Below are 16,575 nucleotides of genomic sequence, written 5' to 3'. Positions count from 1 at the left end.
ATTCATTAATCAACACAGATTCAGTTCACTTCTCATATTTAATTTCAGTAAACGTCTCTCAGAGTCATAGATGTCACTGGAGTTGACCAGCTGTTGTAAATGTTATGTCATATACTCACACAAGATAGCTATCACAAACATATGACGAAATTAATGTTGGATTCCCAGATATGATCAGTTTTCATGTTCTGAATATATATGAAACATGGTCCTGACTCTCCATCGCTCTGACGTGTAGCAAATGGCCCACATTCAACATATGATGTATGAAAGATAAAGTACAAAACATACTGAATTTAAGTCTCAAAAAATGTAATCAATTACTCCACAGTAATACAAGTTACACATACAGTTGTGGATATTTAGTGTCTTTTTTCTTTTTTTTTGTTACTTTTTAGATGCTAACGCACACTATACACCAAAGTAAACTTATTTAAGATGAGGTCGTGCTGTAATCTTCTGCATACACTGTTGAGAAGTTCAGCAACCCTTGGAGAGGTTCCTATGCTGCTTCATGTGTGCCTGTGTGCTCAAGTAAAAAGATTAAAAAAAAAAACATGCAACATGAAATTTAACAAGCAGAAATGATCAAATCTAAACTGTGAGCAAGATTAAGAAACTAAAAACATTTTTTTTAACAGTTTTCTTAAAGAAATGTAAGACACATTTAACCTTTGAACACAAATGTAAAATGCAGATAAAAAAACGACGTTGCATGGTTTAATACTAGCTCTTCACTGAATGCCAAAAACTAAACTAGACTACATTCAGTATGCATACAGCATTCATGTGTAATAGACAACTGCTCTTGTACCTGAACCTGTACCTCTCTCACCTGTCCCTTCCCCTCTTCCTCTTCTTCTTCTTTGGTGTCTTATGTGACTTTTGTCATGTGATCTGTATGTGTAGTGGTTAGTTTTAGGATGTGTGGCAGATTAGGGAGGAAGTGTTATCCGCTAGCATCCTCGAGTGAAGCAGTGCATGTCATTTTATGACTGTACCTTGTCCTAATGACCACTGAAACCAGAAACTGTGGAACAGGTTCACATTGTTCTGTGACATTCCTTTCATGCCTGGTTAGTATTCAATCTCATTTCTGTACTAAAGTTATCTACCAGCTACTTTGTGTTGGTATTTGTCAGGCATTCCCACGTGGCATCCCTACGTGTGTGAGTGTGTTTGTGTGTGTTAGGGGGCTACCTCAATCTGCACTAGAAGATGCCTCACTCGTGTTGTCCACCTTGACTCTGAGGTGCAGGGTAGCTGCTTAGTCATATTTTACCTCCATTGTACAGCAAATGTACAGAAGATGAAGGAGTGATGTTAGACAGGAGGATGCAACAGATCTCATGCATGTAAAACAAACTATACACTGTATCTCATCTTCAGATAGGTTAAGATTGTTAGGATATTTATGTATGTATGTAAATATGACAGGAAAAACACCCCTTTTTCAGAATTATGACAATATTAAAATGACAATATTCAGGTTGCTCTATGGTATGTATCAATAAATGTTTTGCACCCTGGAAACTGAAAAAGAGAAAAATAAACACACACTCTGTCTCTGCACTCCTGGATCCAGCTCTCCTGTTTGGGCTTTATCGGACACTCCTTCATCTGGACAGAGAGCCGATAAATGCAGCACGCTGTGTGCAGGCCCACACAGACTGTCCTGAGTACCACTGCTGAGTGTTAGTACATGTATGTATGTGTGCGGTAGGTGGGGGTGGCCTGTCAGGAAGCTTTGTGCAAAGTCGCCGGCTCGGAGGCATTTGGCCTCTGCCCCATGTACAGGTCTGAACTATGAGCACAAAGGTGAATTTCGGAACAAGAGACACCGCTGACGTGCCCCTTTTCTGTGGTTGCTCCTGTACATTCCTATCTTTTGAATGTGTAAACCTGTACACGTGGTGTGAAAATTCCTCTATTAATGTGTATCAAGAGAATGGAACAAAGACAAAAAATGTTACTTTTTAAATTATTATCATTATCATTATTATGATTATTATTATTACTCTTATTATTGTCTAGCTTTGTAAAACTGCTGATCCATCCGGCATACCTCAGCAGGCTTTCTCCCCCCCATCTTTGAAAAGGACAAGTGAATGATGGGGAAATGAGGTTTTGGATAAACTATTTTTAATTGTGGTTGAAGCAATAGACTTTTTGAACTTTGAATTGTGCATGGCTGTGTCTTGAGTGTAAAAAAAATTGCAGTTTGGGAACTGGACTGAAATAAAAAGAGGAAGAAAACCAGAGTCATTGCAATGCTTCTAGGCAACCGGAATTATACTGTATTTTTCTTTATTTCTTCTGTTTGTTATTTGTATTTTCACAATCTTGATGATATGAAGTGGTGATTGAAAGGAAAGAAGGATACCAATAAAACAGACTACAAATGGATTAAGTGTTGCACAGAATGTACGTAAACATAACATTAAAACTTGGATGATAAATCTTTGCCACTGATGACAGTCTAATAAAAAATGGAATGATATCTCTGCTGTCAACTTGTAAAATGTCAGTATAAAAATGTATAAAAAGAAGAAAAAAGACAGAAGTCAGTCTGTCCAGTAGAGTGCTGTTCCCCCTCAACTTTGTAAATAATTCACCAAAATCTGGTTTAAATGTCTGTGTACAAGCCTGTTGATACAGTGGTAGAAAACAGGCCACACCACCGCTGGCAGCAGAACCTTAGTGATGTGAAGTTTCTCTCTCAAAGTTGAACACAAAAAACGATTCAGCGCAGATGAGGTCAAAAAGCGGTCAGCTGAGTAGCCGTGACGATCCTCAGACTGATGTTACCGGGCATTTCGTCGGCCATCTGCCGGCCTTGCTTCCTCAGCTGTAGCCTCTGAGCTTCACTGCTGTCCTTTACTGACCCAGACAGCACCACTTGGCCCATAAACTGGTCTTTGACGGCGTTACTGTTCCAAATCTGGGATTAACAGGGAACCGTGAGAAAGATCAGAGTGTGTGACAAATGAGTTCTACATCACAAAAATCACCAAATTATGTGAAAGTCACAGTCATCACTTTAAAATGCACTTTTTCAGTTCATACAATAAGAATCTCATGTGAATTAATAGTGGAAAAGAAAATAAAGAGAGAAAAAGAGGCAAAGTTTTCTTAATAATTAAAGAGTACCATTTTCCTTAAAGTGTTTTTTATACTTGAAAACTGAGGAAAAAAACAACAGCATCAAGTAATATAAAGTTTGTAAAAAGCAGAAGACAATGGGTTTTAATGCAGTGATACTCTATAGCAGGGATGGCCAACCCTGGTCCTAAAGAGCCACTATCCTGCATGTTTTAGATGTATCCCTCCTCCAACACACCTGATTCAAAAGATAAGCCTTTAATCAAGCTCTGCAGAAGCCTGATAAGGACCGTCAGGTGGACTGGAAGAGGGATACATTTAAAACATACAGGATAGTGGCTCTCCAGGACCAGGGTTGGCCACCCCTGCACTATAGTATAGTGTAGCTGTCCTATGTAAACCTCATATGTTATGATTTTTGTGTTCATTTGTGCTTGCACTGCATTGTATTTACCATCGTATCTACCTGCGACCCACGAAAACAAAATATTGTGTATGTGTGTGTGTGTGTGTGTGTGTGTGTGTGTGTGTGTGTGCATATATATGTATGTCTGTCCATCCGTCTGTCATACATTTCCTCTTTTTTACTTTGTAACTGATCATTTCTTTCCTGCATGTAGGAAGAATTCAATCAAGTGATTAGTCACTCAATTATGAAATACTAACAATACACAAATAGAAAAAAATACAGTCTCTATCTATCTATCTATCTATCTATCTATCTATCTATCTATCTATCTATCTATCTATCTATCTATCTATCTATCTATCTATCTATCTATCTATCTTTTTTTAATTTTAATTTTTTTTTTTCCCTACAGAAGACGAAAATATATTTGTGGGTCTTTAGAGGATATACCAGTGTGCATATGTGACATGTACCTCTTATCAAAAGAGCATATTTACTGTGCAATAATTATGTGATCATGATGCCACACATAACACAGATGTGTCTAATGATGGTATCAAGCCTGATTTAACTGACATAAACATTTGACACACAGTCTCACCTCCACCGTTATGGGCTTTCTGGGCTTCTTCCTATAGAAAATGCCGCTGGTTGTAAAATCTGGCTGTAATGTGTCTCTCTTGACAGTGGATGTAACAGATTTGCCCTCACACCATATGATCACATAGGGGTCTGCACCTGCAAAACAAAGAATGGAAAGCTATGTAAGCCAACTATTTTTCTTGATTAACGCCTGAAATACCTAAAAGTTGGTTCCACACCTCCTGTGCTGTCCTGGTTTTCCAGCCCCTCAGCTCCATGGACATAGACGTGAGTCACAACTTGGGGGTATCCGAGGAATGAACTCCAGCACCTGACTCTGGGTTTATCCTCTGTCAGCTCCCTGTGAGAACAGAGGAGATCTCATTAAGATTAACAGGTAAGAAAGTAGAGCACTGACAGTGTCTTTGTTATGAAGTCAGTGCTTTGGTTAAACCTGAATGTGAACAAAACATTATTTGGCTCTGAATGAGGACATGAGCGAGCTGTAAGATGCCACAGGATGAAACACATTATTCGCTCTAAGATTTGCAATTAGTTATGACCACTAATATATTTAAAACATCCCATGAGTGTGCTGGAGTGTTTCTTGTATAATTTAATATTGTTACTGCATGAGCTTTACGCTGTGAAGGAAGGATAAGCTTATCTGATCACAGGATCTTCATCTGTTGATTAAAATGATTTGAGTCTGTGTTTAGTTCTGCCAGCAACTGTCAAAAAATATAAAATCTGACAAAACAAGCCAAGATAAACACGAAGAAGGCCTTGACTTTAAAAATGATTTAATTGCACCAATCACAGACAACATGAGGTAAATGTAATATTATATTCTCCACTCTCCAAAACACTCATCTGTGTGCTTTTCTTGGATGTTTTCCATCTACCAGTCTCTAAATAAAAAGTCACATAACAGCATCAGCAGCCCTACTTTTCTTCATGGGTTTCTCAAGATCTGACGCTCATAATATGAACAAACAATTCTGTCTGTTCTCATAAAGCACAGCTGTGTGCTGCTCAACTAACTCAACTAGTCAGTTGTACTGTATCCTGACGTCCCATCACAGTCGTACCTGCAGCCTGAGCTCTCATCGGTGAAAACCCGGATCATGTAATCGCCCAGAACCTGAGGCTTGAAGGTGGTGGGGATGATGATGTAGCGGCCCTGTTGGAGTGAACACCTCATAAACACTGTACGGGCATTGATGTAGGTTGATGTTGACACACACTGCTGGGTCAGGATGTCATGCATCCGATACTTCCGGTTTAATTCCACCTTGAGAAACAAAAACAAGGAGAAAAGAATCCCATTTCATGACTATATTAGTGCAAAAATGGTATATGTTAGAATGTTAAGCCAAGTAAAGGACTGGAATACACTGGAAAAAATGCCCCTCTGAAACCAAGCAAAAAAAAATTAATACAAGATATTTTTGCTTGAATTAAGCAAAAAAAAAACTTCCAAAATTATCTTGGTAAGATTTCTTGAAATAAGATTTTCAAGATCTATTGTCTAAAAATAAGTTCTTATATCTCACTTAAAAGTTACTCTTTAGCTGATTATGTCTTATTAAGTGTGATGAGATATTTTGACTAGAAATGAGAAAAACACACTTGGTAAGATTTAGATTTTTTTTCAGTGTATATGAAATTAATGTTGCTTCTCAAGAATAAATTACATTTTTTACAATTAAAGTAGAATTTAGCATTGTTTAGCTTGACCGACTTAAAATTAACTCAAATACTGTTGGTGTAAAGATATAACATTACAATGTATCTAGTCATATTCTTGCACCTCCTAGTGGTGTGATTATGAATAAACTCTGTAAATACAATGTAGTGATCATTTTCATGGGTGGACTATTTAGGTATGAATAAATGAGTCTCAGACAAATCTGGTTGAACTGGTTTTAGGGTTAATCTACAGATCCATTGTTCCTAAACAGTGACTGAAAACAGAAGTTTGATAGTAAAAGGTTAACATCTGAATAATCTAAAGTCATATAATTCTCTTAAACATTACCTTCGTGTGATAAATGTAGTGGATGATAACAAGACACATTTAATGCTGCTCAGAATCTGGACATATTGTCAAGAATCTGTCACGTGGAAGAGGACACAACAGTTCATTATTGACTCCAGTTAAATACAAGTTGACCCATAAAGACCCAAATATCCATCATAGACCAAAACCATCTGAACTACACTGTTTAATACCAGTTGATCCACTAACCGTACAAATCTGTGTAAATAATTGCTGTAAAATACAGTTATTCATCTTTTCATGGTCATCAGATATGACCCATTTGGATGTTCAGAGGCTCTACAGTTACCATGGAAACACTGTCATCTTCTACAACATTGATTCGCCAGTAAAATCCATGGAGTTAGATCAACAACAGTGGATGGACACACTGGGTTTATGTTCAGTTAATGACAGATTTTACTGGAAAAGTCACTTTTTCCTCCATTTTCTCTGTTTTTGATATAACAGCCCTCAACTTTAATTTGAGCTTTTATGAATATCAATCATGATCAGTAAATTAAATACAGAAAAATACCTGATTTATACTGATTGAATGCAAAATACAGAAGATAATATTACAATAAATGGTGGTCACTTAAGAAAGGTTAAATATAGAGAAAATTTCATTTAAGAACTGCCACAGAAGTAGTGCTGGGCCTTTATGGGTTAAAGCTGCCATATGGGCAGTTTTTGGAATCACAGTATGCTGGTCACAGACGCTTTTATTGCATCTTGATCCTGTCCCTTTGGCTTCAGCGGTCATAAGGAAATATGGTGCATGTGTTTGAACTTAACCAGATGTTTGGCAAATGAATAACTTTACTGCAACTGTTGCTTTGCCACATACAGTTAATATAACCTGAAGCACTGAAAGAATGGCTCATGATGGATATTTGTAGGAAAAATCTGAGATTGTTCATCTGTTTGGTGGTCCTATTAGTTTTTTACTTATAAAATGTGTAAATATAGACAACTCTAGAGTAAATAAAGGAGCCATAGAGCATATGAAACATCACATTTCTATAGTCGCTGTTGTCTACAAGGTTACATGGTACTGAACTGTTGACACCTACTGAGAATTTGCATTTGGATCTGTTCTGTTTCCAGCTTGAAACAATCAGTAAAAATATGTGCATTCTTTAGTGTGATTTAGCATCTCACTGAATCGATCTGTTTTGATTCTGATAAAGCTATCAACGAAAATACGCATTAAATGTCTGCAGCCTGATTAACAAAAGAATAAAAAAATAACAAGTCAATTGGAGCTAAAGTTTAAGCCAAATGTGGGGAAATGTTTCCCCGCTGGATGACCTGACCTCATGTCTATCACCCAGACAAACATCACTTCCACTGTTATGAAATCAGTCGCAACATTAACACGGGTTATGTTTTATGAACCCTGTAGTGTTTACTTATCCCTGTTATAAGGTCATTTTGTCGTACAACAGTGGTGTTAATATGGGTATAACACACTGGAGCGTACCTTGAACACACCAAAGCCAATGGTTAGATTTTCACCTTGGCCGATTTTTCTGTGAATCTTCATGTCTCTCTGCTGCAAGGAGATCAACACCTCATCCACCTCCTTTGTCACGTCAAAAAGATACTGTAACAAGAGGGTAAAAGTAGTAAATAGAATGAATTTCCACTGAGGTAACCACTGTGACGACAGCGTGACGATGCTCAGTACCTGTGGGTTCTGCAGGAATGTCTGTCTGTGGTTTGCACAGCCTCCACAGCGGTTTAACAGCGGCTCCGCATGTTTGGTCCAGCTTCCAAAGTGCATGACCTCATTCCACGTCTTATGTATGCTGATCACGGAGGTGTTGATGAGGCGGCAAACATCTGCATCTGTAAAGTGCTTGCACCAGTCTTCAAATGCCATCCTGTGGAGGAAAACATCAAATACATTATGAATATCCTCCATAATAATTATAATAATAATAATGGTGGTGTTTTATATGGACAGCTCTGGAAAAAATAATAGACCACTGCAAAATTATCAGTTTCTCTGATTTTACCATGTATAGGTATGTGTTTGAATAAAATGAACATTTTTGCTTTATTCTCTAAACTACCGAGAACATTTCTCCCAAATTCCAAATAAAAGTATTGTTATTTAGAGCATGTGTTTGCAGAACATGACACATGGTCAAAATAACAAAAAGATGCAGTATTTTCAGACCTCAAATAATGCAAAGAAAACAAGTTCATATTTATTTCTAAACAACACAATACTAATGTTGTAACCTGGGAAAAGTTCAGACATCAATATTTGGTGGATTAACCGTGATTTTAAATAACAGCTTTCACGTGTCTTGTCTCTCCTCCATTGCTGTTGGATGACTTTATGAAGCTCCTGGCATAGACATTCAAGAAGCTCAGTGATGTTCCATGGATTGTGACCATCCATGTTCCTCCAGACGTTTTCAAAGTGGGTTCAGGTCTGGAGATTGGGCTGACCATGACAGGGTCTTCATCTGGTGGTCCGTCATCCACACCTTTATTGACCTAGCTGAGGCCAGGAGCATTGTCCTGATAGAAAAGCCAGTCCTCAGAGTTTAGGAACATTGTCAGAGCAGAAGTCCAGTAGTTTTCAGTAGTTACTTTTGGATTCCAGTTACTTTTGTGGTACTAATGGAACTGTTTTTGCCTATTGTAAGAAGATAATGATGGCCACAGTAGTGGTTTGTATACTTCTGCTTCTTAAAAAAGACATGGATCAGGTGTTTATTAAGTAGAATAAGGTGTGCTTATGTTGGAATTCAACAGACACAGGAATGGAATGGCTGTCATACATGCCGATATGCTGATTTCAGAGGAAACTGCAGTGGTCTTAATTTTTTCCAGAGCTGTATGTTCTTATTTTAGTGATTTATGTATGGTTTTAGAGCTGACTTTTATTGTGTTTTATGTATATTTTTAGTGCAGATGTATGGCTGTGATTTCTATGTTGTGTAACTTCTGCTGCTGCTGCCTTGGCCTGGGCACTCATGAAAAAGAGATTTGCAGTCTCAATGAGCTTTTTTCCCTGGTTAAATAAAGGTTCTAAATAAAACTAAATAAGATGAACAGAACTCTCACCAGAACTCGCCGTCGTCCTCTACTGTGAGGCCGAGGTTTCCCCTTTCTGTGTCTCCAACTTTTGCCCATTCCTCAGAACTGAAAACAAAGCAATCAAATACATGCAAAGTATTATTATGGTATTATAGTACTTACAGTTACATTACAAACATTTAACCCCTACAGGACTGAAAGGTGACAGTAAAAATAAGATGAAAAATGATGCTATCAGTTTGGAACAGCAGAAAAAAGTTCATGAAAACCTACCAGATGACTTCCTTTGTGTACATTTATAAGGTCTGATAACTTGAGCTAAATTACTGCAGCCAAAGCTCATTCAGGTGGTGAATGATCCTGAAATGATTCTGAAATCTTCACATAATGGAGAATATACAGTAGAGTGCATATAAAGGAGCTGCCTCCTCCTCACCTGTCACTCCAGGCTCCTTTCCACTCTGTCTTTCCCCAGGGGTTCCTCATGCGGATCATAGGAATGGTTTCATTCTTAAAGTAGGCCAGCAGCCCGTGGCCTAATCGCACCTTCTTCACTGCAGTAACTGAGTATGCGTGACCTTTCACCAGCCCGTTTGCCAACCTGAGCTCTATTTCGTGAGGCTCTGCCTGACATGAAACATACGTTTTACTGTTATTTTCCAGAAATCTTTGTACAAATAAATGAAATATTTTCATTTGCAGGAACCTTGATGGAGCAGCTGATGATGCCCCCCCGATCGTAGACCTTTAGCAGATCCTCAAACAGTTTGTCTTGTTTGGTCTGGTCCTTGTAGTAAGCTTCTATCTCCAGGTTAATGGCTTCTGAAACGGCTCCACTGAAATCTACAACAGCATCTCCGGTGTTTCCTCCCTCCAGTGATTCGTAGCAGCCAGACAATCTGGACACAAAGGGTTAGAAACAACAAGAAGTATCACAGTTGTTTTAATATAATGTAGGAACACATATGGAAATTTAACATAACCCTGCAATATGATGTGTATGTTGTGTCTTATTATAATAGACTATTTTAAGTTCACTGACTTGGCGTAGGCCTTCTCCAGCAGGGCGCTCCAGAACTCATTGTTCTGCTTTGAGTGACAGTAAATGAGCTCCCCGTTGATTGTCGGAAGCCGATCGTCCACCACAACATCCACCCACTCCCCAAACACCCAGAACTGAAAGTGAAATATCCCTGCATAGTTCTCTGGGTATTTTGCATCCCACTCCTGTTCCTTCCAGTCTGGAATTACCTGAAACAACCCACAAACAAATAGTAAAACTTGAATTACTGTATAATTCTGCATGCAACAAATATTTACCATTTTCCAGCTCTGAATAGCATTTGAGAATTATTTCACAAAGTAACATCTGGGTACATTCAAGCATATACAATAAGCTTCATCCCTGCTTAAACTGGGCTATGCATTATACTGCATGGTCTTCTCTAAATCAGAGGATGCGTATGTTATTTGAATTACTTGGGCATTGTTAAGTAGATGATGTATCTCCAGTCTCTTCTCCTATAACAAACTAGATCGACTGTTTGAATTCATCTTAATGTTCTCAATGTTAACTCTGAGCTCAATAACACTTTTTCAATATATGAAACATCGGCATTTAGTGAATTACAAAGCATCGCTCCACTCAAACCATTTCCTTTTTTAAAGAGATTTTGTGAAACATGTTGCTGCTTCACATAAATCTCTGTAGAGGGGTATGATTTATATACACTACTGTACATTAAGTCGGAATAAAAAAATTTTTTTCACTTCTTCTCATGAAATTATTTTGACAATGTGATTCATTTTTGATAAATAATGTGTAACTGGGACTCATTATGAGATTATTGCACTTGATCAGAGGTGATTATTGATGTGTACAAATAGAGAAATTTGTATGAAAACAGTGTATGTCACTTGTATCATCTATTTGGTACCTTCTCATTTTCTTCACCTCTTTTATTCTCTCTACTTCTTTTTTAATATATTGCTTTATTGTTATTGTGATCTTGTTATTATTTAGTATGTTTTATATGCCAAACTGTTCGTTGCCGCCATTTTGATGAGAAGAGATCTTGTACATAAATGGGATTCACTAGGATAAATAAAGGATGAATAAGTAAATTCATTCATTCATTCATTCATTCATCTTCTGAACCCACTTTTTCCACTGAATAAGTCAATTTAACTATCAAAAACAGACAAGTAGGATTTCATTCAGTATTAAAACTTATGAGTATTCCCATAATCACTTATGATGTTCATTTTGAGACCATTTTTACAATATGAATTTTTTGGGTGACGTCTTATTTTTAATTTAAAACATGACTTTCTAAACATGCCATGTTATTGACATTTACTTCACAGAGAAGAATGTGACCAAAAAAGATTTTCCACTGACATCAAGAACTTATGAAAGTTAACTCACTTTATTATATCTGTAGGGAATCTGCATTTTACCAATTTTAATACACACACAGTACTGAGCACACACTACCTAGTACTAGTACATTCTGTCTATAATGAAAATTAATAAATCTAACTGTCCTTATTGATACAAATCTGTCTTAAAATGTACATTTTATAATAAACCACACTATTTATTATCATAAATCAAACTCCCTGAAGTGAATTCCTGTGCTGCACTGTGACACCTGTGTCCCCCCCTTTTTTTCCCGTTACCTCACAGCTGTACCAGGTTGTTGTGTTGTCATTTTTGAAGTCGACTTAAAAACTGGTTTCTGACATTTACTCAACAACAGCCCCTCAGGTCACATAGTTACTCTGAGGACACAACATTAACTCACCTTCTTCCACAGGTGTGGTTTCAGAGCCAGACAGGAGCAGGCAGCGACAAACCAGCAGTTACCCACAACCCCCTGGTTCAGGTCATGTGAGCTGATGCCTTCCACAAATAGATGGGGCTCATTGGTGATCTCCTAAAACACAAAGAAATGACTCAACAAGTTTAGGATTTTGAAGTTCTGTCTGATGTAATGATGCACCAGAAACTGTAATTTGGACCTTTTCTAATTTATTTATTCCTATTAAAGGGGTCTTATTTTGCTACGTACGACATAATTGTTGTGAATAACCTGAAAAAAAGGAAATTTGTTATGAAATATAAGAACAATTTTATCACTATTCTGCCTCGACTTATCATTTATACATATGCATTACAGATCAGATCTAAAAAAAGGCATAACACATTTAGTAACAGGCAAAATATTGGTAAAATTGCATTTACTTTTCTTTAGATATTTCAGTTTGTTCATATTTGTTCAGGTTATTCACATTCTTTGTAAACGTATAGTTTGGTAATGTAAAACATTTTCATATAATTTTACTTTTTTACACCAAAAAAACAGAGAAAATTTGGGGTTGTCATTATCTATAGGTTATAATGATAATATTTTACTGGTTCTGACCTACTTGAAATCTGATTGGACTGTATGTGTCTGTATGTGGAACCTGAATTAAAAGGATTTTGACTCCATTGATTATTAATATCCTCAATGTAATTTTTGCAGTTTTTCACAAATTCATCCTGTGGGCCGGATTTGGCCTCCAGGCCGCATGTTTGACACATGTGACCTACACGAACATTAGATGTCATCAAATACATTAGAGGTTTCACATCAAAGTGAATTAAAGAAACTGTATTTGTTTCTCTATTGGTCAGTAACCTGTGAAAAAAGATTTTAATCACATCACTTCCACTCACCCCCGGGCGTTTCCACTGCACCAGTCCAGGTGGAGGCTTCCTAAAAAACAGTGATGCATTGGTGGCTGGGAACTCTGGATCTTCAAACAGTTTCTTGTCCTTGATGCATTCCCTCTTCAGTTCAGAGTAGTGCTGGTTTTTGTGCGGCACGGCAGAGGAAAACATGGTCCAGACGCTGAAGCCTCACAGCTGCGGACGATTACAGACACCAGACACGATGTGGCTCTTAATATAGTAGAAATACTTTATGTGGGCAGGATCTTTGTTCCAACCTCTGACTCTGAGCATTTTTGGACAGAGTTGCATCCCGTAAATCTAAGTTGCTAGAAACGTCCCAGATCAACAGAGCACTCTGTGATGCAGAGTCTGGGTTTACTGATGAGCATACAGGGAATAACTTTTAATTACTGAAGTTTATGACAACTAAAAGTTTAACCCTTTCATGCGTGAATTATGAGAACCTTAATCAAAAATTTTTTCCTGAGTATTTTTATTCCTCTTTAGGCATGAAAAAAACACAGTGATTGATTTTATTTTATTTATTTATTTTTTTTATGAACCTATTTTTCATGGAGTTACAAAAATATCCACTCAGCTAAACTCCATGCATTTAATTTTTGAAGCTCAGAAACATGCATTTACTCACATACTGTGTGAAAACTATGAAATAAAAACATTTTTACCCTCCTGAGACCAAGCAATGCATTTTTGTCCTCTGTAGGGGACAAAAGTGTGACAGTTTTACCCTCTGTCCATTGCAAAGAACATTCCACTAAAATAAATAAATAAATACATAAATAAATACAAATAATTTTTAAAATGTATCTGAAAATAAACAAACAAACAAACAAACAAACAAAAAACCCTGTTGCATTATGATGTTTCCAATCAAGACAATTGTTTAATGGAAAAAAGCTAAAAATTTTCATTTTCCTGGGTCTCAGGAGGTTAATGCTGCTAATCTGATGTTTTCTCACATTTTAACACACTATAATACTAGTTATTACTCACTCAGATAATATGTTTTTTAAAAAAGTAAAAAAAAACAAAACAAAAAAACAAACAATAACTGTTAATTACAGTCTAATAACAATTAGTAATTGATTTAGATAAAAGAACAGGAAAGTTACAGGAATGTCAGTGTATGGGATGATGCATAAGCGTCCACTGTGTTGGCTAATATGGAACTAAAACAGCAAAACCCATGAATATACAAGAGAACATCTATAGAATAACTGTCCACTGTAGTGACCACTATGCGTGAAAGGGTTAAATACTCACAACTACATTTATTGGAATAAAGTAAGAGATGCTGATAATGAATGTTTTTATAGAAAAGGTAGAAAACAAACCTAACATCTGCTTTAACTTCTATTTTATACTTACTGTTTTCTGCATTAGTTTAAGATGAAAAACTAAATCCATACAAGCCTGTTTAACTGAAGATCCTTTAAATTTTACAATTATTTTCTTGAGGAAAAGTCCAATACACATTGCCAAAACATGAGAACACCATTTTTAGACCATAAAATATTGTAGTAATCAAATAATTTTACTGAAATATGGATTTTTCTATGACAGAAATACAATATACATAACAGAAGAAGTGCTCTGTCTGGGGAAAGATGATATTTTAACTCTTGATCCTCTTGCCCACTCACACTGACCCACTGAGATTACAATTCCGCTGAACATATCCTGATATTTTCAGATTGCCAAGAATAACACACCACAGTTCACCAAATCTCATTTCCTGGAGCAAAACAACTGTAATTAAGGAGGACGTTGTTTATTTTTTACAAACAAAAATCCCACACAGGATTTAATTATTTATCAGATCACTGGGTTAAAATGTCACTTAAAAGGTAAAAACACACCTGAAGTGGGAAATGTTAGAAGCAGGATCAACATAAACTCAACAATCTCACGTAAGAAAGAATCTGTGGTAATGAACTAAATGTGCTGAGAATCTAAAACTAGACATTATTTCAGGAAAACAGATCAGTAAACAGAGGAGGAAACAAAACACCAAACGTACCTGTGTAAAGTCGATTACTGCTTCCGCCTCTACAGCAGGAAGGAAACTTACCTGCCTGCAGTTCCCGCCCACACACCACTGGCCTATTTATGCATGTGCGTTTGTAGAGCCACACCTAGGAGTTAGTCTCGTCATGTGTTAGATTTCTATTACCTCCTGCTTTTACTCTAACGTTAGAAGGAGTAATATGCTTCCAATAATTGTTAATTTGCTTGAAAATAAATCACTATATGGCTGTGTGTGTGGAAATAGGCCAAGGCTTTGTCTGATGTGTGAATGTGTGACTGTTATCTGTTAGAGTTCCTGGATAATGTGGTCAGGCAGGTTATTTTTGGTTTGTTATTTAGCTTTCTTTAAAGATGACTATACTGTAAGCGTAGTGCAAGTTTGTTTTAGTGCTAAGAGTATTTACAGTTTTAATCTTTATGTAAATATGTGTAAAGGTTAAATTGGGTCACATATTCCTTCCAGACATTGTCATACATGCTACTACGTGACTTAACAGACATTGTTTTTCAGTGTTATGACAAGAGAAAAGATGTTTTGTGTAATATATGAGATCATTTTACTGAACAGATCTAACGTCACTTGGTAACAAAGTTTGTATGTGTTATTTTGAAGCAAGAAACTGAAAGATGTACGAGACATAAAGTAAATCACAAAGCAAGAAATGTACAGCTCTTAAAATTGCAAGTGAGTGTTATTTAATAGATCTCAAAGCTTTAAAAACATACCTGTGTGAGTTTATCCTGGCAGTGATGGGATGAAACACAATCTCTGTCACTTTAATCTCTTGTGAAACCTTTTACTGTCAGTTCCACATTTCTGTCCTAAAAGTCTCTCTGAAAAACAACAGTCACCTCTTTCAGAGCAGTAGATCCTGTTGAGTTTTGTTTCTGGAAACAGGGGATTCTCCAAATCGGTCCTTTTGTACACAAACACAGTCTGAAAACTGGTCTGACAAGCACCTCTCTACAGTGGGAGGTGTAATGCAAAAAGCTGATTATACGACAGGAGGGGAGGAGAAACTGAAACAGAACACCTTCACTCCCACCACCCAGATATGCATAGGTAAAACAAGCATAAACCTGCCCAGTGCAGTATTCAACATCAACAATCTTTTCCTCATTTAGATGTCAGTCAGGCGAGGAAACACAGCTGATACTGGGTCACACTGTAAGACAAACTGGCAATGCTCTGTGGTCCTGGATTAATTTAAGAGGGAACACAAGGAGCTCTTTGACTCCCTCAGACAGACAAAAATCTTGTCTGGATAATCCCACTGTTCAAACTAGAGGCATTAAGTGGCAGCAGAAAAATGTTTGTTGGAAGCCAACAGTAATAAGGTAAATCCAAGAAGAAGCAAAGACGAAAAAAGTATATAAATCTCAGTAAATCATTTGGATTAGATGTGAAGAGATGGAACACGGACGCATGCCAGAGGTTACAGATATGATCAGAAGTTCATGAGAAACGGATTATTTTGAAGAGAATGCAAATATCTCCTCAAACAAGAGGCGAGTCGTGACTATGACAGTCCATTCTGTTCTCATTATCGACCCAACAGTAGCTGAATGAAGGGCAGATAAAGTCCATTTTTGCGGTTTCATCCTCCTTTA

General features: G+C 37.0%; 1 protein-coding gene across 1 annotated transcript; it reads right to left on the bottom strand.

The window, feature by feature from the left end:
• Positions 1-233: 233 nt before the first annotated feature.
• LOC115432776 (calpain-5-like) lies at positions 234-15,937 on the bottom strand. Its single transcript, XM_030153779.1, has 13 exons — positions 15,691-15,937; positions 12,919-13,107; positions 12,002-12,133; positions 10,237-10,445; positions 9,901-10,093; positions 9,631-9,821; positions 9,222-9,299; positions 7,828-8,023; positions 7,621-7,743; positions 5,185-5,387; positions 4,333-4,454; positions 4,113-4,249; positions 234-2,941 (listed from the first exon to the last, which is right to left on the bottom strand). Exons 2-13 carry the CDS (start codon positions 13,081-13,083, stop codon positions 2,759-2,761), a joined length of 1,932 nt encoding a protein of 643 aa, XP_030009639.1. The 5' UTR covers positions 13,084-13,107; positions 15,691-15,937; the 3' UTR covers positions 234-2,758.
• Positions 15,938-16,575: the final 638 nt, after the last annotated feature.

The sequence above is a fragment of the Sphaeramia orbicularis genome, chromosome 14 (assembly GCF_902148855.1).
Source record: "Sphaeramia orbicularis chromosome 14, fSphaOr1.1, whole genome shotgun sequence".
NCBI classification, from domain to species: domain Eukaryota; kingdom Metazoa; phylum Chordata; class Actinopteri; order Kurtiformes; family Apogonidae; genus Sphaeramia; species Sphaeramia orbicularis.
The sequence above is the reverse complement of the archived record's forward strand: the minus strand, read 5'-3'. Positions and strand labels throughout refer to the sequence as shown.

What these genes read in the sequence shown, in the direction of transcription:
- LOC115432776 (XM_030153779.1), bottom strand. Translation starts at nt 13,083, where the DNA reads ATGTTTTCCTCTGCCGTGCCGCACAAAAACCAGCACTACTCTGAACTG. An exon ending in TCATCAGCTGCTCCATCAAG is followed by an intron (nt 9,822 to 9,900) that starts GTTCCTGCAAAT and finishes GTTTCATGTCAG; the next exon opens with GCAGAGCCTCACGAAATAGA. An exon ending in CATTCCTGCAGAACCCACAG is followed by an intron (nt 7,744 to 7,827) that starts GTACTGAGCATC and finishes CTCTTGTTACAG; the next exon opens with TATCTTTTTGACGTGACAAA.